The 26163-nt window shown below is 42.7% G+C and overlaps 1 protein-coding gene across 1 annotated transcript in view; it reads right to left on the bottom strand.

Moving 5' to 3' along the window:
* CACNA2D3 (calcium voltage-gated channel auxiliary subunit alpha2delta 3) overlaps nucleotides 1-14445 on the bottom strand; it is a 650216-nt gene extending 635771 nt beyond the window's left edge. Inside the window, exons 1-2 of the mRNA XM_063121610.1 lie at nucleotides 14327-14445; nucleotides 13652-13733 (exon numbers count right to left, since the gene is read on the bottom strand). Coding sequence (XP_062977680.1) covers nucleotides 13652-13733; nucleotides 14327-14445 — 201 coding nt within the window. The remainder of the gene's footprint in view (nucleotides 1-13651; nucleotides 13734-14326) is intronic.
* Nucleotides 14446-26163: the final 11718 nt, after the last annotated feature.

The following is a 26163-nucleotide window of genomic DNA, read 5'->3' as shown; positions in this document are numbered from 1 at the left end:
AGGAAAGGGGAGGGTCCTCTTTCTAGGAGATATAGATATAAGCCTGCTCACCTCTGAGCTCAACTCAAAGTACTAGCAATGTGGTTCAAAATGCCTTAAGCCACCACGTCAAAGGGATGAATGCACACAAGCCTTTAAAGAATCATATGCCCAAACTAGCTCATTAGATTAGTAACAGCATTATGTGCTGTGATGTAGAGGAGAGGGGCTTAGTAACCGCCTGACATCCTGCACTTCCCGAGGTCAAGAGCATGACAAGAGAAATCGTAATTATGGTTGCACTGTGACAGCAACTGAGCTAGCTTTGCATCCACTTTCTGAAGAGACAATATCTGTGAATCTCTGTTAAGTACAGGAGGGATAGGTGGAAAAACAATTTGAGGCTCTTTATTCTTTAGTTTGACGTGCTAAAACGAAAGTGGAAACACATTGCACCCATACCTCTTAACATTAAGAGGTCTGCTTGTAAAAATGCTGCATGCCATTGTGAACCAAGTCACATTAATTAGGAAGCTAAAAGTATTATTATTATTATTATTATTATTATTATTATTATTATTATTATTAGCATCTCTATGTGATTATTATGCATCTTTTTGAACTAGGCTTGAGGTCAAACAATTTACCTTGTTTTTTGTTCATTTAGGGAAGTGCTGAAAAGCACCTCCAGTTTTCAGCTGTAATTTCTGACATTCAGGGCTCCATCACACCACGTTTTTTCCCCCCGGGTTGTCCCCGCACTATCTGCCTCCATTTCTACAGCGCGCCTGATCACTTTCATGTGTGTGTTGTTGCGCAATTTCAGCCTGTGCATCACTTCCCCTGCGTGGGCTCGCATCACTAACATACCGCCCTGTCTCCTCCCTTCTCCTTCTCCTTGCAGTTCATTGGTTGCTGTGGCTGGGAGGGACTTTGAGATGGACGTGGGACATGGGTTCCTTCCCCCGCCCTAATTCTTATTTTCCCATGTTTTATTTTTTATTTATAACAGTAATAATAAATTTATTTGTTACCCGCCTCTCCCTTTGGACAAATACAATTGCACAAATGCAATTGAATGCTATTCTGGTAGGTTGAAATGGTGTAATGATGCAGTGGTACTTAAGGGATTAGGGGAAGTCAACCCCTTGGATGACCACGGACAGGTCTATCTATCCTTGTTTCAACGAAGTATTGTTATTCTCCCATAGGATATCCCTGGAATGATGCACTGCCATTCCAGGGGTATTCGTGGGGTAGACAGGCAGGCAGCACTATGTAAATAATAATAATAATAATAATAATTATTATTATTATTATTATTATTATTATTATTATTATTTATTTCTTACCTGCCTCTCCAATTGGATCGAGGCAGGGAACAACAGCAAGCATAAAATACACTATTTTGTGAACCGCCCAGAGAGCTTCGGCTATTGGGTGGTATAGAAATGTAATAAATAAATAAATAAATACACTATCACCACAGACAACAGCAGAAAAGGGGGAAAGGAATAAAACAGAGAAACAGTCAACATGGCCCAGCAGCCAATGGTAAGCATGCCCCCATGAAACTTGTTGAAATAAATTCATCCCCCTATATCTCCCAGCTGAAGCCTTCTGTCTCCCAAAATCAAGTCAAAACCTTGGAAGTTTCAGCTCAGCCATAACTAAAATATTCCAAATATATATTAAAAAATAACAATTTAAAACATTGTCACAGCCAGTATACAATAATTATTCATCTAGCAGCTTCAGCACTGACTGGCAGCAATGATTCTTCAGGGTTTCAGGCAGGAGATTTTCCTGCCCTACCTGGAGATGCCAGGGGTGCTTTTGAGCCTCAGATCTGCTGCATGCAAAGCCTGCTGCCAATATTCTTATGCACAAACACACCCAGAATGTTATGTGCTGGGGTCAGTCTAAATTACCTCCAGAGATCCTTTACAACTCTGTGCAAATTGATTGGAGTGGTGATATTAGCAGCCCTCGTCTACAGCCAGTGTAAACAATCCTTTTATAAAAGAAATGCCAGAAGTCTCCAGCACTCTTCTTCTAGGTCTGAAGCCTAAGTGCTGAAGCCCTTGCTGTAGCAAGTGCCTCGTACCTTAGCTCTTGTTGTTTGTACTTGTGCTACCACCAACACAGGGCTGGTTCTGTTTTTAAATGGTCTCTGCCATGTGTCCTATCCCTTTCCAATGGTGACTGCCACATGCTGAACCAAGTTGGGGGGTGATTCTACTCTTTGCCTACAGCCTGGCTGAGCTGGCAAAAAATTAAAAGGGGTGGGGGTGCTGCTTCCTCAACAGAAGGGGCCAGAAAGTCGTGGTCTTTTGCTGCCCTAGTTACACTTTTGCAGACTCACCCCCTTCTGCTTCCTTTCTTCCCCCACCCCCAGGACCACCTCCCTCCCCTGCTCCTTGACCTCCAAACCTCCCAGCAAACAGGCAAGTTTGCTCCCCTTCCACTGCTCTTCCTCCAAGGTGTGCTCCTTGTCTTGACGGCAGTGGAGGCAGCGCTGCTCTTCCCTGCTCGGCTTTATGAGGTCTTTCTTTTGCAAGCTCAGTAATCTCTTTCCCCCATGGATTTACTCTTGGGGTAGTCAACCATCGCTGAAGTCAGCAACTGCAGTCCTGGAGCTGCCTGGGAGGTCTGCCTTTGGGAGCTCAGGTTGAACGGAACAAAGGAGAGATCTCACCCTGCTGGGTCCGCCTCTTTGGCCCCCACCCCATCATCATGCTTCTTGGCTCAGCAGTCCCCTCCTGGGAAGGAGGTGCTGCTGCTGGGTGCTGGCACTGTGCTGCTGGGGCTGTGCAGCCTCTACCAGCCTTTCTTGCTTTGCTGTCCACCTGTTTGCCCCCACAATTCACTGCTACCAGTTAAGGGGGAGGGGAAACTCGGCTTCAAATACATTTATATCCCACATTTCCTTAAAGTTGAGCTAAGAACTCAATGCAACTTTAAAAATATATATAATAAAACCATTAACAAAAGTATCCTCAGGGAATAACCATCAGATTAAGAACAGCAGCCATAAACATTGAAAGACTCATTCCAATCCTCATCCAGGGAGATTGTACAACTAAAATCCAAAATGAGCCAAAACCACCCTGAAGTGTCAATTGAGAAAGTCCAGGAAAGAATCAGTGAAGCTGCTAGAGGCCAAAAGCCTTCCTACTCATAGTATGGCAGGCATTCATGGTATGGCAGAAGACCATCAAGGAAGGGATAAGGCAGGCCTCCCTAGGCAGAGAAGTCCAGAGTCTGGCAAGGCTACAGAAATAAAGTCCTTTCCTTCATCCCAGTCAAATGTGAATTTTGGGACACACAAGAGGACAAAAGTGGCCAGGTACAAAAGGGGGTGGGACTCCTGCACCTTTAATACTCGTGTAGAAGAGGGGATTCCAGCAGGTGTGTAGTTCATTACATAAGCCTATGCTGCACAACAACTAAAAGTGAAAGAGCTCTGTCCTCATTTTTCACCTGGCCACCCTGAAAAGGGCCGCTGCAGTAATGCAGCTCAGTTGACGTTTCACCATCTCAGTAAGGGAGTGTGAGAGTTGTTGGGGATATAATGGAGAAACTGTAATTTCCCCTCAAGCAGGTTGTAGTATTAGAATAGGAATTTGCTTTGGGTAATGTTTGGGGTGTGTTTATGGATTCTGCTGTTCTTTTAGTTGCACTATTTAATTATGTTGATGTGAACAGGCTTCTTTGGAAAAAGAATGATGAATTTATGGAGATAAGACCCATAATCTTAAAAAATTATTTTCTGCCCATCCCAAAAGAATGAGAGAAGACCAAACCAGCTATAATGATTTCTAGGAGAAAATTCACTCTTGGAAAGGGGGGGAGCAATGTTTGGTCTGTCTATTTTAAATATCCATATTAAAGGGCATTATTGAAAACATAATGTCAATGTGCTAGAAATGAATTGAAGGCATCTCATATTTCCATCACATATCAAATCACACATCAAAGACAGAACACTCTACATTTTAATCATAAAAGTAATGGGATCATCCCATGCATGCGAAATGCTGTGAAAGTAGCAGACTGAGGCGACGCTTAGGTGAGTAAGCACCAAATGGCTTGAAATGACATTTTTCTTTCAGTTAAACATAAATCTAAATATATTACTTTTACACTGAGACAAACACAGAATACATGGTTGATTATCAGACATATTAGAGAACAAGCAGAAATCCACAGGGGGGAAAAACACAAAGTATTAGAGGAAGGGGTGGGATATAACTAGACACTGCCAATTGGTGGTTGATACAAACCATACAGAAGTTGTTAGCACCTGTCCAGCCTTTCCAAACGCTTTGGAAGGGGAGAGTTTCCAAAAGAATACATAAAGTTGCCCGATGCAGGGAGTCAGTGTACATGGGTCTGAATGCAGGAAACCCAGACTGAAACTTCCATTCTGCTAAAAAGTTTATTGAATGGCCTCTCTCTTAAGCTAACATATAGCTATCATGAGCAGTATTTATTTATTTTTATTATTGCATTTATATCCCACCTTTTTTCCTGCAAGGAACCCAAGGTGGTGTATACAATCCTCCTTCTCTCCACTGTATCCTCACAACAACAACCCTGTGAGGTGAGTTGGGCTGAGAGTGTGTGACTGGCCCAAAGTCACCCAGTGGGTTTCCATGGCCAAGTGGGGACTAGAACCCAGATCTCCCGACTCCCAGTCCGACACTCTAGCCACTACACCACACTGGCTCTTGTTGATAGCCTTATCCTCCATGGATTTGTTTCATCCTGTTTTAAATTAACCTAAGAGGCAATGCCACGTTTTGCAGGATTCCACAAACTAATTGTGCACTGTATGTTGAAGTACTTTCCCTTGTTTGGGTTGAATCCAAGAGGAGTCATACTTAGAGTACACCCATTGAAATCAATGGGACTCCAATCAGACCTGGCTGACTTGTCCCCACTGATTTCAATTGGTCTACTATTAAAAATGACTATGTCTAGATCCAAGCCTCTGTCATGAACAGTTGAAACCGGAGTAATGTATGAAAAACATCTATATTCTTCAGTCTGCTAACAGGTAGATATTTAGGGTACCACAGTGTGGTTGGAAGGCACATGATGTAGCCACTTTGCTGAAGCAAGGCAAGTCTGGGTCTCATCATTGTCCAGATGGGAGACTACTTTGGTAAACCATGTATGCCTTGTTCTTTCTTGGTGGAAAAAAATAGGATATAAATGTACTAAATAAATAAATAAAGGCCTATATATAGATTAGTGATGCGGGCCTGGGGAAAATAATTTGTGAGTCAAAGAGGCAAAACAAATATGTTATGGTTGGAGGAAAGTGTGCAAGTACATCCATGTTGAAATGTGCTAAAAGCATTCCATATAGAAAGGGTCATGTCTGGCCCAAGACATGTCACCAAAAGTCAGGATGTATAGTACCCAAAGCCAGTCAAGCATCTGTATAGCTGTCTAAGTAGGAATAGTAAATTTGTTATGATTAATACATGTTTAGAACAAATTAATAAATAAATTACAAAACAGACTTCCGTAAAAATCAGTAAATGAGTACCCTTATCTTGAGGACTTGATTTTCACTGGCAGACTACAGGTAACACAATCCTTTTTAATTCCACCTGACAAATGCTTTTGAAAATGGTAGAAGGTTCAAAAACAGTGTGTATTAAGACACAGGAATCAGTCTGCTGTTCAAAGGGGAAGGAAAGTCAATTTTTTCCCCACTGGGTAGGCCCCAAGCCCTTGGGTGAGTCCAAAATAGCTCTTTGGAACCTAGCCCAAGCTCCTTCAGTACGTGCAAAGATTTAAAGGCGCTAGCACCTCAAATTGCATATAAAGAAGCCAACTTTTTAAAAGGTCAAAACTTGGATGGAAATGATTCTGTACCTTTGCATAAATCTTATGTCACTTGGTAATGATTTTAAAGTTAGCTGAACAGTAATCCTACAATGATTTTGCTGAGACCCAAATTATAAACTATTTATAATTTGGATTTAAGCACTGGTATTAGTGTGATTAACTCTATTTATGTGTGCACTTTTTTTTTAATGACAACAATATTTCCTTCAAACATTATTAACTTCATCTTCAAGGTTGCTATGGTGGAGGCTTGAAATTGTGAACCAAAACTGTCATAAAAATAAAGCTACTGCTCAACAAGACCTGCCATTCACGCCATGCCTTAATTTCTAGCAACTCTCATAATCTTACTGACCCATCCCCCAATAATGACAGTATTAACTGCAGTCACTTGAGGAGAAGAAAACATTAAAGGCTTCTTTATAACTGAGCAAGCATAGAAAAGGGGAAAGAAAAGCAATTAATGTCAAGATGATTGGGCTACGTTTTTCTAGATCAATATAAAACGAAAATTTGAAGAATTTAAGTAACCATTATGGGTTTTAAAACTAAAGATAGATGTACTGCATGAATCAGATGCACTAGATGAATATTAATAGATTTAAAGCAGGGGCGGGCAGAAGGTAGATTGGGATCTCTAGGTTGCTCTCTGGCTGATTTGCAGTAGATCACCAAGGATTTCTGGCTTCCAATTGTTTAGCAATAGCAACAGCTCACCACCACCACCACCACCTCCAAATGAGGCTGCTGAAAGCAAGAAAACCAGGGATGGATTTTTGTGTTAAAAGACTGTGAGCTCAGTTCTGGCACTGAAAACCAATTTCTGAGCTAAGATGCACTCACACATCTTTTATTCTATGTGTACATCTGCCCCTCTTTCTAAGCTACTACTTTGCATTTGGCTTCAGCTGGTGGACTGCGGGGTTGTAGGAAAAAAACATACATCCCTCAAGCTTGAAATCTGCCCTCCTCTCCAACCTAAAACACCTAGTTATTGTAAAATTGTACTCCTTCTTAACTCTTGGTTTCCAAAAAGAAGAAGGGTTTAGAACACAAAAGGAGTAGGTTGCAAGAGGAACACAAGGTTCACCCTAAAAGCACACACAGGAGCCAATAAGCCTTTTCTGGGTCCTCAAAAAGCCCTCCAAAGATTACCTTTAAATGCCAAAAATCATCTTCCATGCCAATGCACTTACCAGTATTATCATGGTTTAAACATCCGCAGCAAATGATAACCCAAGGCCCAAATGACCAAAGAGTTGGACTTGGGCCTTAGCTAGACCTAAGGTTTATCCTGGGATTGTCCCGGGGTCATCCCTGTTCATGTAAATGATACACAGGATATCCCGGGAGCAGGCAGGGACAATCCCGGGACGATCCTGGGATAAACCTTAGGTCTAACTAAGGCCTTGGAGAATGAGCCTGAAATTCTAGGCAGAGTTCAGCATGGTTAAAACCAATTATTTCATTGGATTTAGGTGAGGTGCACTTGGTTCTGCATAGAATTGTGCCATAGAAAGCACAACACAGAATTCATAGTACAGTGTTGCATGACAAAGTTATGAGCCAGTCTACCTTACATCAGTAAAATGTGGCAAACTAGTGGAGGTCAGACCAGAAGGGATAAATAAAACTTTTCACATCAAATCTGTGGAATCCAAGCTCTCTGCTTAGAACATTTTATCCCATATCAGCCTCCCCCCTTATGTAAGCATCACAACAGAGCTTTCCCCTCTCCCAAACACACACATACACACTCTTTGGCACATTTTAACTAATATGCCATCCTAGCTTAATTATGTTACTTTATGGATAGTTCCTCAACAGGCTTCCTTTGTTTGTGGTTCCAGCCTCATCACAGCTTTCATGATCATGAACAATTTCCCTGTCCCGCTGCCCTCCAGATGTGCTGGACTGCAACATCCATCATCCCCGATGGGAGATGCAGTCCAATACAGCCAAAGGGCACCAGGATGGAGAAGCCTGCTCTATCACTGGTGGAATGGAACAGGGCAGACATAAGAGCCAGAGAAAATAATGCTACCACATTATAGATTGTAAGAGAGAGAGAAATTGAGAGCCAAACTACACATTATGGTAATCATAGCAGAGGCTTGTGTTTTGTTTTACTCTAGCGTAAGTGCATGTGACCCCAATAAGGAGCAGGACCACCATGTTCCAGGAGCGAAGCATTAAGCCTTTAGAATACTGTTTGCTTACCCAAATCCTACCCATCAGGAAGGAGGAATTAACAAAGGGAAAAAAGCCTCCATAGATGTGGATAGAGACATTTTTATTACCTCTTCCCACCCCTGTAGGAGGGCAGGATTTGGGGAAACAAACAGTGGGACACAGCGTTCCCAATCCAAATCAGAACTGCATAGAGTAAAACAAAAGACAACCTTCAGGTAAGTGCTACACCATTAGCATAATGCATAGTTTGGCTCTAAGCAAGCAGCAGGAAAAAAGTAGGTAAGATTCTTCTCAAGTATATTGGTACTTAATTTACTAGTTTAACACAGGGCTGTGTCAATTTCAGACACCTGCTTTGTCTGACGTGTGAAATGCATCAGACCAATATTATCTCATCAGTGACAAATACCTCTACAGGTACAGTGTTTCCACCATAAAAATTCTACCTTTGAAAAGAAGCCCATCTTACCATACTTCAATACTGTGTAGCTACAAACCCAGCTATTTAAATATTACAGCTATTGTCTTTATCCATTGCAGCTGGAGGATTCAAAGGGCATTCTTATTTTGAATCTTGTTGACTCTTGCACAAATCTTCACCCTACAATTATTCCATGATGAGAAATAACACAGAAAGTAAACATAGTATTCAGTTTTCACCTGGATTTTTGTTTAAGGAAAAGGACAAGGACCTGGGTCAAATGATGGATTTTGCCCTGTGCATCCCTAGGGATAACCCAGTTACTCCAGAAAAATTCTATACATGGATTCTGTTGTGCTTATACTGCCCTGGACATAGCAGATGACCAAGAATAAATGCTTTGTCAGCAGTGTAAGCCAACGCCTGCACCAAACAGACACCTGCAGTGCAGACCTGCGTTTAAGCGAACACTCTGCATAAGAAAGATCCAGAATTACCTCAGAAACATGTAACTCTTCTTGCGCAATCACAAAAGGAAAGCAAATGCAAATTATTAACCAATGCCGCTGTTGAAATATTGGTCCCATGATATGAAAGAGATGTGATTCTTCAATGCGGCAGGGTCTTGCTATTTACTGTTTTACTCTGTACAGCACCATGTACATTGATGGTGCTATATAAATAAATAATAATAATAATAATACATCTTCTCTGAAGTAGTAAATTCTTTTATTAAAGGTATTAGTTACACCTATTCTACACCTACTAAAAATTAATTTAAAAAAAACAGGGCGAGGGAGATTTCTAATTCAGGCCCAAGATATCTTCCATTAGAACACAAGGGTTATTAAAAAAAAAAGTCTACAACTGACATGCAAGGAAATGGGTAGTATAATTGAAGAAATATTTAGTGCATGAAGTATCCATTCTTTTAAAATTATTTTTAAAGTTAAGAAAAGGTGTAGAATTCATCTTTCTGCCTTTATTTTACAGCAACCACATGAATAGCTTTAATAGCTTCCCATACCCAATAAGAGCAATTATCGTAAACTAATCACTTTAATGATGATGAACTCTAGAAAGCAAACAATTAGCTGTCAGTATTCAGCCCTGATCCACAGTGGGCAAAACAGCCACCTCCCAAACCCTTCATTCCTGCCTTTAATCTGGGATGTGAGAGCAGTACCTATTATACTGAAGTATTGTAATGAGGGGTTATTGTCATTCAAATCTTCATTATCCACAATGAACACAGTTCTCTGGGAAGTTCACTGATGGGTGTAAGGGCAACTGAAATGAATGGCAGTGCTTGGTGAATTATGCATAATATTTGGAAAATATCAGTCTTTAAGGTATGCCAATCTAGAAAATGAAAGGAATACCTCTCCACAGTGCACATAAAATCATGATTGTTCATGAACTGTTCCTTTAAACATCATTTCAGATGGAAGAGTTGGATAAATTTGGAGCCAAATCTAAGAACACCCCGCCCCCCGCGCTGTTTTTGAGTGAAGAGCATGCATCCTTCTACAAAAGCATGTAGACGATTTCCTTTATGGTACCAAATCTACATGACAACTGGAATCGGAACTAGAAAATTAGCCATATCATAGAAATACTGTTATATTTTCCACTGCCATACTGCAGGCAGAACAGCACTGATTCACTAAAAGGTAAATAACGACAGACAGACAGACAGACAGACAGACACACACACACACACACACACACACACACACAATCAACTAGGGTTTTTTTTAAAGGGGAAGGAAAAAAGAAAAAGAAAGTACTTATTTGTTCAAAAACAACCTCCCTGGAATTATGCTACTGAAGTTGAAGAATATTATGAATACTTTGGGATTTCATCAAAAGCTACTGCTGAGAAGAAGAAAAGAGACCAAATAGCCTTTGCATGGTGGAGGCAGAGGAAGGTGTGTGTGAGAACAATATGAGGAGTGCAGACTAGTTTAATAACCCTGTACGCAAACTACCCCATCATCACATCACAGACTGACATGAGTGGGGTTTGTGACATTGATCCAGAGTGCTTTGGGGACTGCATCTTCCGCTTGTAATATAATTCAGCCTAGGCTTTGATCTTAAGTTCAAGGACTCAGAAGTAAAATCTACTGAAATCAATGGGTCTTACCATCAAATAAGTATTTCCAGAATTGGTCCAAAAGACGTGTAGATTTCTATACAGGTTACTCCAGCATAGAGTGATAAATAGGTACAGTGCCTTACCATGTATACTCTGCATTGCTCCTACTCTAGGACATGTAGTGGCTACAATACTGCAGAGTAATGGCTACCTCACTAGCTATTATAATAGACTCCTATAGTTATGCCTTGAGGAATATTGTATTACACTTCCATTCAAAATGAAATGCAAATTATCCAGTGTGAAACCAAAAATACAACAGGATAGCTGGGGTTGAAAATATACTAAATTTACATTTTGATCCCACAGAGGCACTTCTGCATTTGACAAAAAGAACACAAATACAAACTCCAACCGCACTCTATTAATGTATGCTTATGCAGCACTTGGATTACTTTGTTACCTTGAAAATCGTATTGTGTGACCGGGGATATCACCTTAATCATTTTTATCTTTCAATGGCACTTGAGTGCGACGTGTTTCTACTATCATCATTAGTACCATTTTATTCGCAGAGACACAATGGGAGAGGGGAAGTGAATAAAGTAGCACTGAGGTTAACTCACAAAAATAACAAAATCCAAATAGATTCCTCAAAGCCAGCCACTAAAGAATTTTACATCAGAGATGGTGCAATGAGGTCATCCCCCCCCCAACTGTTTGGGCTTCTACCATTCCAGTATAGTATTTGTTAGTTTGTTTGTTTTTGTTTTTTAGGCTTTGAAATTCCCAACTCTGATACATCTGAAAACATCAGGTATATATTTATCTCAGCAATGTTAAAGTACAAACTATTACAAAGATTAGCACTTGTAAGAGGAATGTACTAATATAGTGCTGCGGCTCCAGAGAAATACATAGCTTACAACACCGACAACAAGCTGAAATTAAAATAAAATTAAAACACTCTCCAAATCCCCTAAAACCTAAAGCCACTCAAAATATCAGGGCAGCATAAAGACATTACCAGCAGTACAACCTGAAATGCTCATCATGTCAGCATGTGTATTTCCTGTTTCATTTAGTTAAGGAATACCAAAAACAAAACCCTCCAGATGGGAATTAAACACACAATTGTCAAGCTGCAGAAAAAGAAACACGGGGCTGCTTGTGCAATTCAAAGATGATGAAGAGAATGTAAAATGAGCATTGTAGTAGCTTCCGATTATTGACACTGCAGTATGGCAACCAATAGGAAAAAAACTTGCTACTTCAGATAAGATTCTGTATATCAGCAGGCTCTAACACAAACAGAAACAGTTATTACAAAGGCTACATTTGGGGACTTTGTGTGCCCTTATTTTATTATGAAACATTTGGAAAATAAGTCTTCAGTGGTTAAAATGGTAAGAGATCCCTTTTTGTGCAAGGAGACTAAACAAGGGGAAATTCCAACATTAACTAAAGTCTGCATTTTCCAACTTTAATTAAAGACTGTATTTATTTGATAATACCTGCTTCAAAAGCGTACATTTTAAGGATATTGGGACTTCTGTATGATATACCCAGAATATACTGTGACTTAGAAATCTGTCACAACCTCCTATATTTTAATGTAATGTTATGTCACTTAGAAGGGGTGTCTTTTCACACAACATGCAAAGAAGCACTCTGACTGTGAAGTAAATATCATTTAAGACCAGAATAAGTGTAGAATATCGCATGGCAGTTTATGAAAAACTTAAAAGTATTTGAGAATATTTTTAAATTATCTCCGTCATATTAACAAACCCAAAAATATGCTGCCATAACCATTATACCTTAACAAATCCCTGTTTCTTAGTACTAAACAATTCTGAGAAGAATCACATGACTTTCTGCTCCATTGTTATGTTTCTTTCATCATCATTGGGGTTACTGTAATAACTGCAATTAGTGAAGCATAAAAGTTTGTTCTTTGCCTTACCATGCAATATATAAGCATGTCACATGATTCTTCAGAAAAACCAAGCTGCTTGAATTCACTAATGTGAATAGCATAAACCCTTACTAAGTGAAATACACAGCACATGATTAGTTTATAGCAAATTTCTTTAAAAAATCTTTTAAAGTTTAACTTGGTCAGTTGAGTCATTTCAATCCTGGTTCTAAAAACTGCAGCTAGATATTTGAATTTCACTTTTGGGGTTCATGTTTTCAAATCATGCGGAACTGCAATCCTGAAGCCCTTTTAAACTTACCGCTGCCCTAGATTTCTCATTTATTTTTAATTCATCAACATCTATACTTAAATGCAGGTGAAATTTCAGTATATAGTTGCATGTTTAAATGAGATCAGATGCAGGCTCTGATAAAAGGTCTAATAATCCATTCTCCATTCTCATTACTCTTCAGACTTAGCCCAATTTCTCAAGTTTTTGCACTACTTCACAAGCTTATTACCCAGCTGTGCAGCTGAGCAGGAAGATAACCACATTCATTCCCCTTATCTGTAATGATGTAATACATCCCAGCACTGGCCTGAGATGATTGGAGGAATAATAGGATTGTAAAAAAAAAAAAAAAAAAAAAAAAACCTGCAGAGATGACAAACAACAGTGAAGCCTTCAAGGGTTTTTTTTTGGGGGGGGGGGAGTTGCAATGAAATACAGCTGGAAAAAGCAACATGAAATTTGCCCACTTTTTCTACCTCTTCAATGCACTTTGGGTGTGCGCATGAATGCATGTGTGTGAGTGTGGGTTTACACAGGCAAGCTGATGCTAACATCATAATCCCTGCCTAGGAAGCAAAACAAAAGCCAGCCACGTTCTAAACAGCATCGCTATAGTGAGCTAAAGTCATCTGGCTGGGTGGGCTCTACTCAGAAAGGAGAGTAATCTAAAAATATCCAGTTCATGGTGAAGTCTATGGTCTCTGCAAAGAGACAGCAGGCAGTTAAAAGGCGGGGGGGGGGGTTGGCGGGGAAGCAGAAAAATATTCCTTTTGATGGAAAGATGCTGTTCCGGTTTATTTAGGATACCAAATCTTCCTCCATTTTCAGCACTATATTGAATTCATCATTCTGTGTGATAGAACTGGAAGGGATCCTTACCTTCTGCAGAAGTTGGGAACCTGAGTATTTAGCTGCGATGGATCTGATCTCCCCACCAAAAGCAGAGGCCCAGAGTTTCACACTGTGGAGGGGAGGGGCGAGAGAGAGAGAGAGAGAGAAGGGGATGTAATTACACATTGCAGTAAATGACCCCCCCATACACACACACATGCCACTACAGTCTTCACTGCTAACTTCCAAAACATGTAGAGACATACACAGGTCTTAAAACGGCAAAGGTGCCCTTTCTCAGTGGAAACTCCAGGTAGATCACTAGGGAAGGCAAGGAAGCCTCTTTTCTCAAACTTGCTGATGATAAACTTTAACACAGATAGATGGATAGCGACGGTATTTTCAAGAGATCCGTTTTGGCAAGATCACCGTACCTGAATGACTAGGAGGAGCGATTCGAGCGCGTCCGTGCAGGAGCCAAAAGTTCATACACAGAAAAGCTTTTTTGGCGGCAGCGGCGTGTGTGTGTTAATATCTCAGTTTATGGCTCGCCATCCCTCCCCCCCCGCACCAATTCAAAAGACACCCCCCCCCCCGAGTTTAAAGCGGCCAACTCTGTCCGGAGAGGGATTTCGACGCCAGCAGGCAGGGATTCCCTGCCATCCCAAACCCTCTGCCCCCTTCCCCGCGTGGTTCTTCCACGCCACCGTCTGCGACACTTACACCGACAACGGGATCTGCTGCTCCGACCCCACCACGCCGACCAGGCTGATACTAAGAACCGCCCAGAAGAAAGCGAGGAAGCCGACGAAAGCCCGCAGCGGGCGCCCGAGCCCTGGCATGGTTCCGTTGCTCGGCGGCGAGGTTGGCGACGGGGCTGAGGTCTCCGCAGCTCGACGGGGCTCGCGTGGCACAGGGAGAGCCGAGCAAAGCGAGGCGCAGGGAAAGAAGAAGTCACCGCTCCATCCCTGCGGAGCGGCGGCCCGGTTTCCCTGGATCCGGAGCGAGAAGGCTCGGCTGAACTGGAAACTCCGGTGTCCTTGGTAACAGCCAAGCGGGGCCACCACTGCAGCCCGCGACACTTGCTCGCCACTCGGGCGACAACAACTCAACTCCGCAGGAAGCGGCGCGCTGCCGGAGTTACTTCCGTGACCTCGGCGCCCTGGAGGGGCAAGGGGGCAGGGGGCTTCCTGGCGCCAGGTGGGAGCGAGAGAGGGAGGGAGAGAGGGCTGCCTTCTTTGCAGCTGGTCCTGCTGCCCCAAACGCAAAACCGCCTGGAGGTCCCCCTTTTTGTAAAGCGCGTGCGTGCGTGCGCCTCTCTCTTTCCGTGTGCGTGTGTGTGTGAGAGAGCGAGAGACAGAGAGCGTGTACGCGCGCGCGCGCGCTTTTTCATTCAGCGCCGGGAAGCTCCCGCACAGCCCTCATCCCAAATCAAGTCCGCGCTGCTAATATGCTGGTGGAGAGAGGAGCGGCGGCAGCAGCCTTTTGAGGAGGTGATGCGCGCCGTGAGGCAGGCAACAGAAGGGGAGGGGGAGGGAGGAGGGGGAGGAGGATCAAAGGGCAAAAGTGTCTTCGAGCCGGCAGGAGCGGAGCAAGTCCAGCGAAAGAAGTGCCCGCCGTCTGGCCGTGGCCCAGCGACCTGCGTGGAGCTCGCCTTGAGACTGCACGGCAAAGGCGGCGCCGCGGGACCGCCGCCGCAGCAGCAGCCCCTCTCTCGGCCGCCGGGCAGTTTCAGGCAGGGCGCTGCTGCGTGACGAACAGCTGCGAACGCAGCCCTGGAGACGCAGGGCTGAGTGGCTCGCTTAACCTCTCCCTCCCAGAGAGCTTCCAAGTCGCAGCGCGGGAGGCAAGAAGAGGAGGAGGAGGCGGCGGCACGCAAGGTCGCGCCCTGCCCTCCCGCATCGCGCGAAGCCAACCTGCGCTCCCCTCCTACTCGGCCTTTAGGGCAGCCTCGCCGCCGGCCGGGACGGCCTCTTCTTCCTCCACCACCACCTCGTCCTCCTCGCCTCGCTCCCCTCGTCCTTGAGCAGCCGGGCAGGCATGGTGGTGTCGGCGGCTTCTCTTCGCCTGAGCGTTGGCTGCAGCGAGGCAAGATCCGAGCGAGAGGACGGGAAGGCAGGCAGGCAGGCAGGCAGGCGGGCGCGGGGGGGGGGGGGGGGGGTTGGACTGGGAAGGCTCCGATGAACGAGAGGAAATGCAGCACAAGGAAATCAATGCGAGCCTAAGTGACTGCTGGAGCCGAGGAATAAATTATTAATTTGGCCTTGTGGAGGAATCCCCTTGGTGAGGGAGGGGCAAGATCACAAGCTCTCGCACGGAGATGGGAGAGTGTGTGTGTGTGCGAGAGAGAAGCCAAAGGTATCCCCCCCCTTGTCCCCTGAGGTATTGGGGGGAAGGGGGGGTCTTGCTCTTGACCTTTCCACTTTTGTCCTCCCCAACCTTTTGATAACTCTTACCTTCACCAGAAGTTGTTTATTATTATTATTATTATTATTATTATTATTATTATTATTATTTAAAAAAACACAGATGAAGTTTCCCATCTGATTGTAAATAAGCATCTCAAGAATTAAAGATGAGCTGAGACGAGGGCTGAGTCATCCTAGTGTAGTATTACTAGAGGTGTATGTGGAGAGCGGGGGGGGGGGGGGAGAGGGGAGCGGAAGGCAGAAGAACTGGCATTCTCTCCGTGTGGGTGACTGTCACTCCGAAGGGGCACTCCGTTCAATCCCCCCCCCCATCGAACTTTCTTGTTAACTTTTTATGAATTCTGTTAAGAATCCCCTCTGTCTCCCTCTCCAGCCTCCTGGCCACTGCCTACAATGCCTTCTGCGGCCAGCTCAAGTCTTTTTTTAAACGAGGTTGCACCTCAAGAGAAAATGAAAGTTTCTGGCAACTCCCCATATATGGAACAACCTGGGCTATAAAATCCAACAGCCCAGTGTTCTCATCTTTATTCTTGAATTAGGGATTTAAACACACACACACACCACAGCCCCGCTGTGCTGCTATGCATTAATAAATCCATGCCCTTTTTTTCTTGAGTTAAATCATCTGTCCACTGTGTTGGCAAAAGGTAAAATAGGAATGGTTGGGGAGTCACATATCAAACTGTGCTTCCATTTAAACAGATGCTCTCAAATTCAAATGTCAAGACATCTAGGCACTAAGTTGGCACTAACTCATAAGCCTCTAGCTGCATGTCCAAGGCTGAGATGTTCCAAGAAGTCTCTGTGTGCACATAATTATATGCCTGTGTGAAAAACATATGTACATCTGAAGTAGAGAAAACCTGTATTGCTGTCACTCTCACCATTTGTCCACATATTATCTCTTATTTTGCTCTCTGGGCTGGTTTGTATGTTGGATAGCTAGCACTTTTTTTTGAGGGGAGGGGGGGTCTGTCCTGGAGTCTCATATGCCTTATGGCAGTCTTCTCCAACTTAGTGCCCTTTGGATATGTTGGACTACAACGTCCATCCACATCAAATATGAGTCCAACCCATATGGAGGGTACCAGGTTGGGGAAGGCTCACATGTGATGAAGCAGACCTTTGAATATTTTGTTAATAGCACAGACTGAACAATCAAGTCAGATTAAGGTTGTTTATCTAGGGCATCAAATCACAATCTATGCCCTTAGAGACTCACCAGACCACAACAGTGTGACATGGAAACCATCAGCCTAGATAAAAATAAGCATCTAGCTGCATGTCCAAGGGCTACAGGATTTATCCCCAAAGCTACATTACATTTCTATACAGTTTCATGGCAAAAAGAAACTATCGAAAGACCATTTAGGAGCTCCATCACACCTATTTTTTCCCCTCTGGTTTATCTCCGCGTTTTTTTACCTCCGTTTCATAAGTGCTGCAAGGGCTCCCTCACACATGGTCTCTTTCATGTGGGTTTTCGCTTGTTTGTTCTTCCATTCCACCCTGCCCTTTCGCCTTCCTCCTCCAGTTTATTGGTTTATTTATTATTTATTTGTTGCATTTTTATACTGTCCAATAGCTGAAGCTCCTGTGGTACTCTGATGGGCATGGGCTCTTCCCCCACTCTAGCGCGGTTATCTAGCAAATAAAGGTTTTATCTGGGCTCCGTTTCTGTGGGCAATGGGGGGGGGGTAGTTGGAGCACTAAAAAGTCCATTCAACCAACTAACAAGTCCCTACAACAACCGACCATGCTGGAGGAAGAGAATTGCCCTGCCCTTTCATCATCAACTCCATTAACACACACACCCAACAAAGAAAAAAACAAGAGGGGGAAATAATCCAGATTTTTTCCCGCACCAAAATAAAATGCAACAAGGGAGGGGATGGGGCAAGATGAGTGCAGGACAGGGACAACGTCATGTGAGTACCATGCTGCAAATCCACATACCAGGAATGTCAAGTGTGCGATAAATCACTGATGTGATGGAGCTCAATGTTATGGTTTTAAACCTGTGCTGCTATGAGTAATATTGAACCGAAACTTACATACACAATTTCTGAACTAGGAATGTTGGATGGCAAGGAAAATGGGGAAAATGCTCAATGCTGGATACCTTACATATTAGATTCCTACAATCACAGTGGTTTATTTATTTTTAACAGACAGGTGGCAAACTTAAACATATTAGTCCCATTAAAATTATGTGAAAAGTTACAATTGATTTCAGTAGGAACTAAGTGTAAATTAATTCAACTTGATCCAAGCCAATATTGGTACCGGTTTTACATCTCACTCATTATCATGTTTGCTTAAGGAAATTCTACTCACTTATTTCAAGTAATGTGCTTGGGACAGCAAACTTGCAATGTAATCCTAAACACATTTATTCAAAACATAAATCCCATTGAGTTCAGTGGAACTTGCTTCCAAGTAAATATGCACAGCATTGTATGTTTAGGTTGTAATGTACACAGGTTCATTAAATCTTGTTAACTTCAGTCAGATTAAGGAGCCTACCTGTAGCCCAATCCAAACCAAGTTTTCTTGGTTTTCATCAGATTTACTTCCAAGTATGCATAGGATTTCAGCCTTAGTGTGCTGAACAGAAGAACTCTCAGAAATTACCTTTAATAACTTGGAGGAAAAGACTGAGGACAGAAGAAAACCAGTCATCTATACTGGAATGATGGCAGAATGAACATAAGAAATCCCAGCATCATAGGCAGTTATTTCAGCATTTAATAAAGCCACCAGCCTGCAAAACATAGTTATTGATAGTAGTCAAGTCAGATTTGGTAAATACACAGCCAATCTAGATATTTTTTAGAAGTAGGACATGTTTAGTGAATAAAAAGTAAACTATAGAGGTACCAGCTAGAAAGATCCATGAAGTACTTGCCAAAAATATTTTAAACCCATAAGAAGTACTTATTAATTGAAGGTTATCAAACTGGGAGTCCATCATGGCTACGAGAAGATACCATGGGTTATAGCCAAAGGTTCCCTTATTCAGATGGGAAGAGATTCCTCAAACAGAAGGAGTTTTGCTCTGGTGACTATTGCTTCTCCTTCCATTGGAGGAAAATAATCTTTAAATGATGTCTTTAAGCCAGGGTCAGCTTAAAGACATAATTTGGGTGTGTTGGTGTGCCTACCAGGCCCCTTCCTCCTCACTCCTCCTCCCACTCACTCCCTTGCTGCTGCTCACCTCTGCATCCAGGAAGCAGGAAATTGGGAGGTTGATCTCCTGACTTCCTGCTTCCTCGTTGCTGAGGTGAGCAGAAGCAGCAGGCAGGTGGCTTGGTGGGAGAAGTGCTGGGGCGAACAGATGGTATGGTTGATGGAGAAGCAGCAGGAGTGAGCAGGGGGCATCGGCAGGTGGGAGAAGTGGCAGGGGGCAAGCAGGTGGGGGTCCAAGAGGGTGGGAGAAGTGGTGGCAGAATGTGGGTTGGTGGCAGAACATGGGCAGGAGAAGCACGGGGGTGTGAGCAGGTGGGAGAATTGGTGAGCAGGTCAGTAGGTAGGTAGGAAAATTATGATGATGATGATGATGATGATGATCTCTTCCGGCAGGCCTATCCAGTGGAATTGTAGGATGCTTTTTTAGTATGTTTTTAGGAAGTTTGAATAATGTATACTGTGTTTTGATTAATATTTTATGTATTTTATACTTCTTGTTGTTCCCCACCTCGATCAGGATGGTGAGGCGGGTTAGAAATAAAAATTATTATTATTATTATTATTATTATTATTATTATTATTATTATTATTATTATGAGAAGTGGGGGGAAGGGGGCAGAAAGAAAAAGATGATGACAAGAAAAATTGGAGGGTGGAAAAAGAAATTCTGAGCAAGGAGAGGAGCAGGAGGAAAGAGCACCGCAGGAAACAGGGAAATCCAAGGGGGCAAGAAAAGAGGTAATCCTCCCAAAATGACAAGTGCACCTCCAGGTCTGAAAAGACAAATATGCCCATGGATCCAAAAAGGTTGCTTACCCCTTTCTTTAAATTATAGGAAGGCTTATCTAAATTAAAAAGTCAGAGGAATTTTCTAGGTGAAAGCAGTTGAGTGCTGGAAGAAACTGTCTGCCCAGAGAAGATGTGCAATACCCTCTGTAGGGTTTGCAATAAAAGGTCAGATGAGTCTCTTGTTGCTGATTCTTTAGGTCACTTAAGTACGGCTTCCTGTCAATGCATTGGACTAGATGTTACAACCTGATGTAGTCAAGTGCAGGGCTGGGAGATGGAGAGCAGGCAAGATGAAGAAAGGTGTGATTGGGCTACTGCAGGAAACACAGGAGCAAAGTCACCTTGCAGCTGAGTGAGTAGCCATGAGCTGGAAGATTGTGTCAGGGAGTATCAACTAATCCACAATACCCTGCTCTTCTGAAAATACTTCCTTGCTTGTATGGCTGATCTCTTACTGGAGTTCCTTCCTTCTGTGGAGAAAGACCATTAGTCCATCTAGCTCAGTGTTGTCTGTTCCAGGGGTGTTGAACCTCTTTCACCCCAAAGGCTCAACTCAATTTCGGACAAGTTCTTGGGGCCCACATTCCAGTGGTGGGTGGGGGCAAAGTGGGTGGAGCCAAAAAAACCTCCCAGAATATGGTTGCGTAAAGCTCTTACCGCCAGTAACTAAGTTTTAGGAGAGGCATCTCAACCTTTTAGAATGGTGAAAAACCTGCACAAATGACTGGGGGGTGGGGGGAAAGCGTAGTACCAGGCCATCTGGAGAACCTGGGAGGACTAAATTTCATTCGCAAGCCTACGTTTCCCCATCTCTGGTCTATGTTGGCTTTCCAGGATTTAGAAACTTAGGTCTTTTACAGCCCTTCTGGAGTTGCCAGAGATTGAACCTGGGAACTAATGTAGACAAAGCAGGTTATCTGCTAATGATGAGCTAAAGGTCCCATTGAGTCCTGACTTGCAATTCTGATTCTGTTGGGGGAGGCATAGAAGGTTACACAGTATCCCATCCTTCATCTGTGCTGCTCTTCAGGATTTTAATAAGGGATTTGAGCAAGTGTCTAGTTCTGCATTTGCAGATGATAAAATGCTGGAAAGACTTTAAACTCTTTGGAGAACAGAAAGCAATCCTACGACATTCAACAGTGAGAAATCCAGGAAAGAATTCAAACACACAAATACAAAGTGGGAGATAATTGGCTAGGGAAAAGCACTGCTGCGAAGGAGCTGTGATTTATAGTGGAACACAAACTGAACCCAAGCCAGCAACGTGATGCTGTAGCAACAAGGGAAATGTTATTTTGCATATCATTAGAAGAAGCATCATATCAAAAGGCATGGGAGTTAACACTACTATTAAGCTCAACAGTACTACTATGTCATAATGATGCAGGGTATTTGATGTGGTTCTGTGCCTAATATTTTGTCTAGTGATGTAGAATTGAACAGAATTGAAGAACAATTACAACAATTTTCCTTTCTACTTTAAGGCTGAAATCCTGTGCGAATTAAACATAGTGGGACGGGGTAAACATGCATGGGATTGCACTGTATGTGTCCTCAACTGTTACCCCAAACACTATATGTAGGCTTGGACTTGTCTTTAAACTTCCTATCATACAGTATTTCAGTTTCCCAGTCTTTTTTCTGCAGGACCGATAACTCCCCCCCCCCCCACTGCAGCTGTGCCTTAAATTTCAAACTTTGCATATCTCTTTTACATTAGCCTTTCATTTTAGAATAAAATATATTCATATTTTATAGGCATAAAAATAATCCCACAGCATTTGAGGAAAGGTGGATTTGCTTAAAAGAGTTAGGCTTGCTAGTTTAATATAGAAGAGGTCAAAATAGCATATCTCTTTGGGAGGAAAATTGCCTCTCTTTGCCTGCTCACTTTAATGAGATAGCTGATGCACTAGCACCTCATACTGGCTATCAGAAGAAGAATCACAACCAATGTTCCGGGGGGGGGGGGGAACCCCACCTGAAATTTACTTTGGCTGAGAGCATGAGTTTACCTTTTCCCATAACTCAATGAAAATAAAAAGTCCAGGCCTTAGTTGAGACTATGAAACTTGCAGTGCAATCACATATGAGTCCACTCAAGTTAGAAGTAAGTGCTATTGAGTTCAATAGGACTTGCTCCTAGATAAGTGGTTATGGGATTGCTCTGTTAGATACATAAGCAGCACCATCTGGAACCCATTGAGGACCAGACCACATGCAGTGTTGACACTTCTCCCCACACCCCGCTACCTTTCCTAGAACCATGGGAACAAGAATAGTAGAGAGTTTGGTTTGGATCTTTTAAGCAACAGCCCTCGCATTTCAACACTGTGCCTTTTCTGTGGGCCATAAACTATTTTGAGAACTATTCCAAAAATCCTTGTTCTATTTTTCACTTTGTTTCATTAATTGCAAAAGCTGCAATTAATTCTAATCTGAGCATTCAGACTTCAGTATTTGTGTGTTAGAATTAATCTAACACATTCTAGGACATCCGAGACAAGTTCAGGCAGAGAACTGAGGCCAGATGCAAGCATTTACTAAGAGAAAGCTGAAAAAGAGCTGGCCAGGTGCTGGGAAATGAGCCAGCCCAGAGGTGGGCAGAGATCAGGCTTGCAGGATCTGTTTTGCTTTTTACTATAATGTTGAGATCTACCAGCCAGAGCCAATCACAAAATTGTGGCTCTGAGGAAAGAGCCATTATGGCACTGCGATGTATAGATTTGGGATTCTAACCCAGCAGTCCAGAACTGACCAGCAGAGCTGAACAAAGACCTAGTCCAAAAGCAACCACATAACAGTTCTGTTTTACAGATGAGGAACATTGAAGCGGAGAGGTAAGAAATTAGCACAAGGCTGGCAATGACGACCGAGATTCCTTCTTGCACTTTTACTTGCTCCCATTAAAGTATTGGGAGTCAGAAACCTTGGGAGATCTACTGCAAATCCCCCAGAGATATACCAGTGGATCTGGGTCTACATTCTGCCCACCTGTGAGCTAGACACAAGGATTGTCTGATAGGTATGCAGTGCAGATTCCCATGGAGTTGGTCTACAAAGATATTTTGCACCATCATCAGCCAGCTCCTAACAGAAAACCTTTAAATCGGTCTGCAAGAGGCTTCACTGGTTTGTTTCTTCCTTAAGCAATCTGTGGCTCTTCTTCTCCATTTCCTTTCCCCGCCCCCCTGAAATTGCTCTGGCTAAGCAATTCCTGAGCTAGTCATAAACATATTGTACCTGAGGGGTGGTTGCCTCACCCATCTCCTTTTGCTGTTCCTAGCATGAGACAGTGGGTTTGTCTCTCAGTGGCAATAGTACCCCAGCACAGCATGGGGTGGGGGGAGATACTGAATAATTGGGACTAGAAGCTTGTAACATTGTTGACAAGCAAGGGCTAATTTTCTGTATCTGAAGTGTCAGTAGTTCTGTCCATCTCTCCCTGTAAAGGGTAGAATGGACAAATCTGCCCATTTCAGTTTCTGATTTTTCCCAATTCGGAGTTCATTTTGTCCCAAACTTCAAGAATTTATTTGAAGCTCGCATGAACATTCATATGCAGTTTTGTGAGCATTTCACCAAATATATGCATCCTTGTGTGTAGTTTCGGACTGGAGAACTCAGTTTCGGTTTGTGGATTGGTTTGAAAGTACAAAACTAGAGATATTGGCACTAAAATGCAAACTGAACAAATTTCTCCCCCATTCCTAGTCCTACTACCTCATCATCCATGTCCAAGGACAGGGTGACATCAGAAACCTATCATGGACCATGCCTTTTCCATCCATGAAGAATGCATTTGCTTGTAAGCGTTCATATCTACATTTTAGTTTACGTGTGTTATATTTCTGATTCACATTATTTCTGATTCAGCCTATGTGATTGGTAGGAGTGGCCAACAGTGAAGCCAAGTGTATGTTTCTTCTTGAACATTGTGACTGTGCTGTTTTACATGCGAAGTTGTCTTGAGAACCTAGCATGTAAAGCTGTAGGCTTCATCTCTGGCATGCATATTCTTAATGTGTCAGATTCCTGCTTTAAAGTCTGACTGGCAACCCAGCCGCTTACCTGAAATTACATGCTTCAGAAATAGCTGTCTGCCAGATAACAAGGAGAGACTTGGAGGCTTTTGCTATAATTTGGACTTTTGAAATAGTGCAATCAACTAGGGGAATATGAACTGAAAGGCATAAACAGGCACTAGGATGATGAAGGGTTACCCATTAATCATCAGCTATTTGGTCCACTACTGCACACATTTAGAAGGCAACAGGGCTCTCTCTCATGTAAGCGGAGCCCTAATTAGCCATTTTCGTACCCTGGACAGTTGACAGCTTTACCACCCAAGACTTTGTTTTTTCAGAATGTTTTGTGGCAGGAGTGTGCGTGTTTCATCTTATCTGTACTCTCTACCTGTCTGGGCCCTGCTAGCACTCCTACTGCTCAGCTTTTGTTAACTTACGGCTTGAATTACTGGCAAATTATGTTATTTCTCCCTTTTCAAATGTATCTGCATATTGCAAATGCAAACAGAATGAAATGAAAGGATAGTTCTGCTACATACTACACTCGGGAGGGGCAGTGCTGAACCTGAAGAAGGCAATTAGGAAGAAGGCTTTGGTTGAACATATGGAACAGGGGAAAGGAGCAAGGAGAAATGAAATAATTGGCACAAATGTTTTATTGTGTGTTTAATTGTCAGACAGTTTTGTACAACAAGCTCTATTCAGATACATGTGATACATATTATCAGCCAAAGCAACCTTCACTGAAAAATACAACCTACCTGATATTAAATATTTTGTTTACCCCATATCCAGAGAGCATCAGCTATTGTGCAGTATAGAAATGTAATAAATAAATAAATAAAATAAATAAATCCATGGTTGTGGTTGTTGTTGTTTCATGCCTATACCACCCAAACAGCTGAAGCTCTCTGGGTGGTTTACAACAATTCATAAGATAATAAAACACAACATAAAAATACAGCATAGAATACAGCATAAAAATTTAAACAATGCGCTCTACATAGGGCTACCTTTGTGCCTAGTCCAGAAACTTAAACTAGTTCAAAATATGGGAGCCAGGTTGGTCACCGGTACACCTAGGGGTGACCACTTTACACCAGTCTTAAAATCTCTTCACTAGATGCCAATTAGTTTCCAGGCAAAGTATAAAGTGTTGGTTACTACCTTTAAAGCCCTACATGGTTTGAATCCAGGCTATCTGCGGGATCGCCTTCTCCCATACAATCCGCCCCGCACACTCAGGTCGTCTGGAAAGAATTTACTCCAGCCAACAAAAACAAGGCTGACAACTATTACGCAGAAGACCTTTTCTTCTGCCGCTCCCAGTTTGTGGAATGGCTTGCTGGGAGAGATTCGTCAACTTAACAGTCCTCCAGAATTTAAGAAAGCCATGAAGACTGATCTCTTCCGGCAGGCCTACCCTGTTGAATTTTAAGATGCCTTTTTTAATGGTGTACTGCTTTTAATGATACACTGATTTTAAACGTTTGAATTAGTTGTATGTATTTTATGGTGTTTTTATTTGTGTTGTACCCCGCCTCGATCCAGAGGGAGAGGCAGGTAACAAATAAATATATTATTATTAACATACAACGTTTAAAACAATTTAGACAGCTAAAAACAATGTGGAAAGTAATATTCCAATGCACCCTTGCAAGTATGAAACTAGGGCAACAAGGTGGTGACTTTTCACTGAAAACTAAAGGCAATGTCCTCAATCCTTCACTGTACTTCTCTGGAGAGCTTACTGTGGAAAGGCTCTCTCAATAAGTCTCAGGCTTAATGTTTCCTTCCCTGTCATTCTAACTTCTGCACCCAACATTTCACTGCCATACTGACTGTGCTCCAACCTGGTGATCCATTGATCTGGAGGCCTGCTTGCACCTCATATCAGATCATCCAGCTATCTGCTTTTGCCCAGGTTTGCAAATATCCTTTCCTTTAGCTTCCATGAAGGTATTCCATTCATACAACCAATTCAGTCTGTCAGGATAGGGCTGATTGGATGCAGGTTCAATCTCTGGTCATGATGAAGTGATTATGTAATGGCTGCACCAAGGCGGAGATAAGTGCTGAACACTCCATTTTCCCATCAACACTTGGAGTGGTCCTGGTGGTG

This window comes from Elgaria multicarinata, chromosome 3 (assembly GCF_023053635.1).
Source record: "Elgaria multicarinata webbii isolate HBS135686 ecotype San Diego chromosome 3, rElgMul1.1.pri, whole genome shotgun sequence".
In the NCBI taxonomy this organism is placed as follows: domain Eukaryota; kingdom Metazoa; phylum Chordata; class Lepidosauria; order Squamata; family Anguidae; genus Elgaria; species Elgaria multicarinata.
This window is presented reverse-complemented; position numbering and strand designations above follow the sequence as displayed.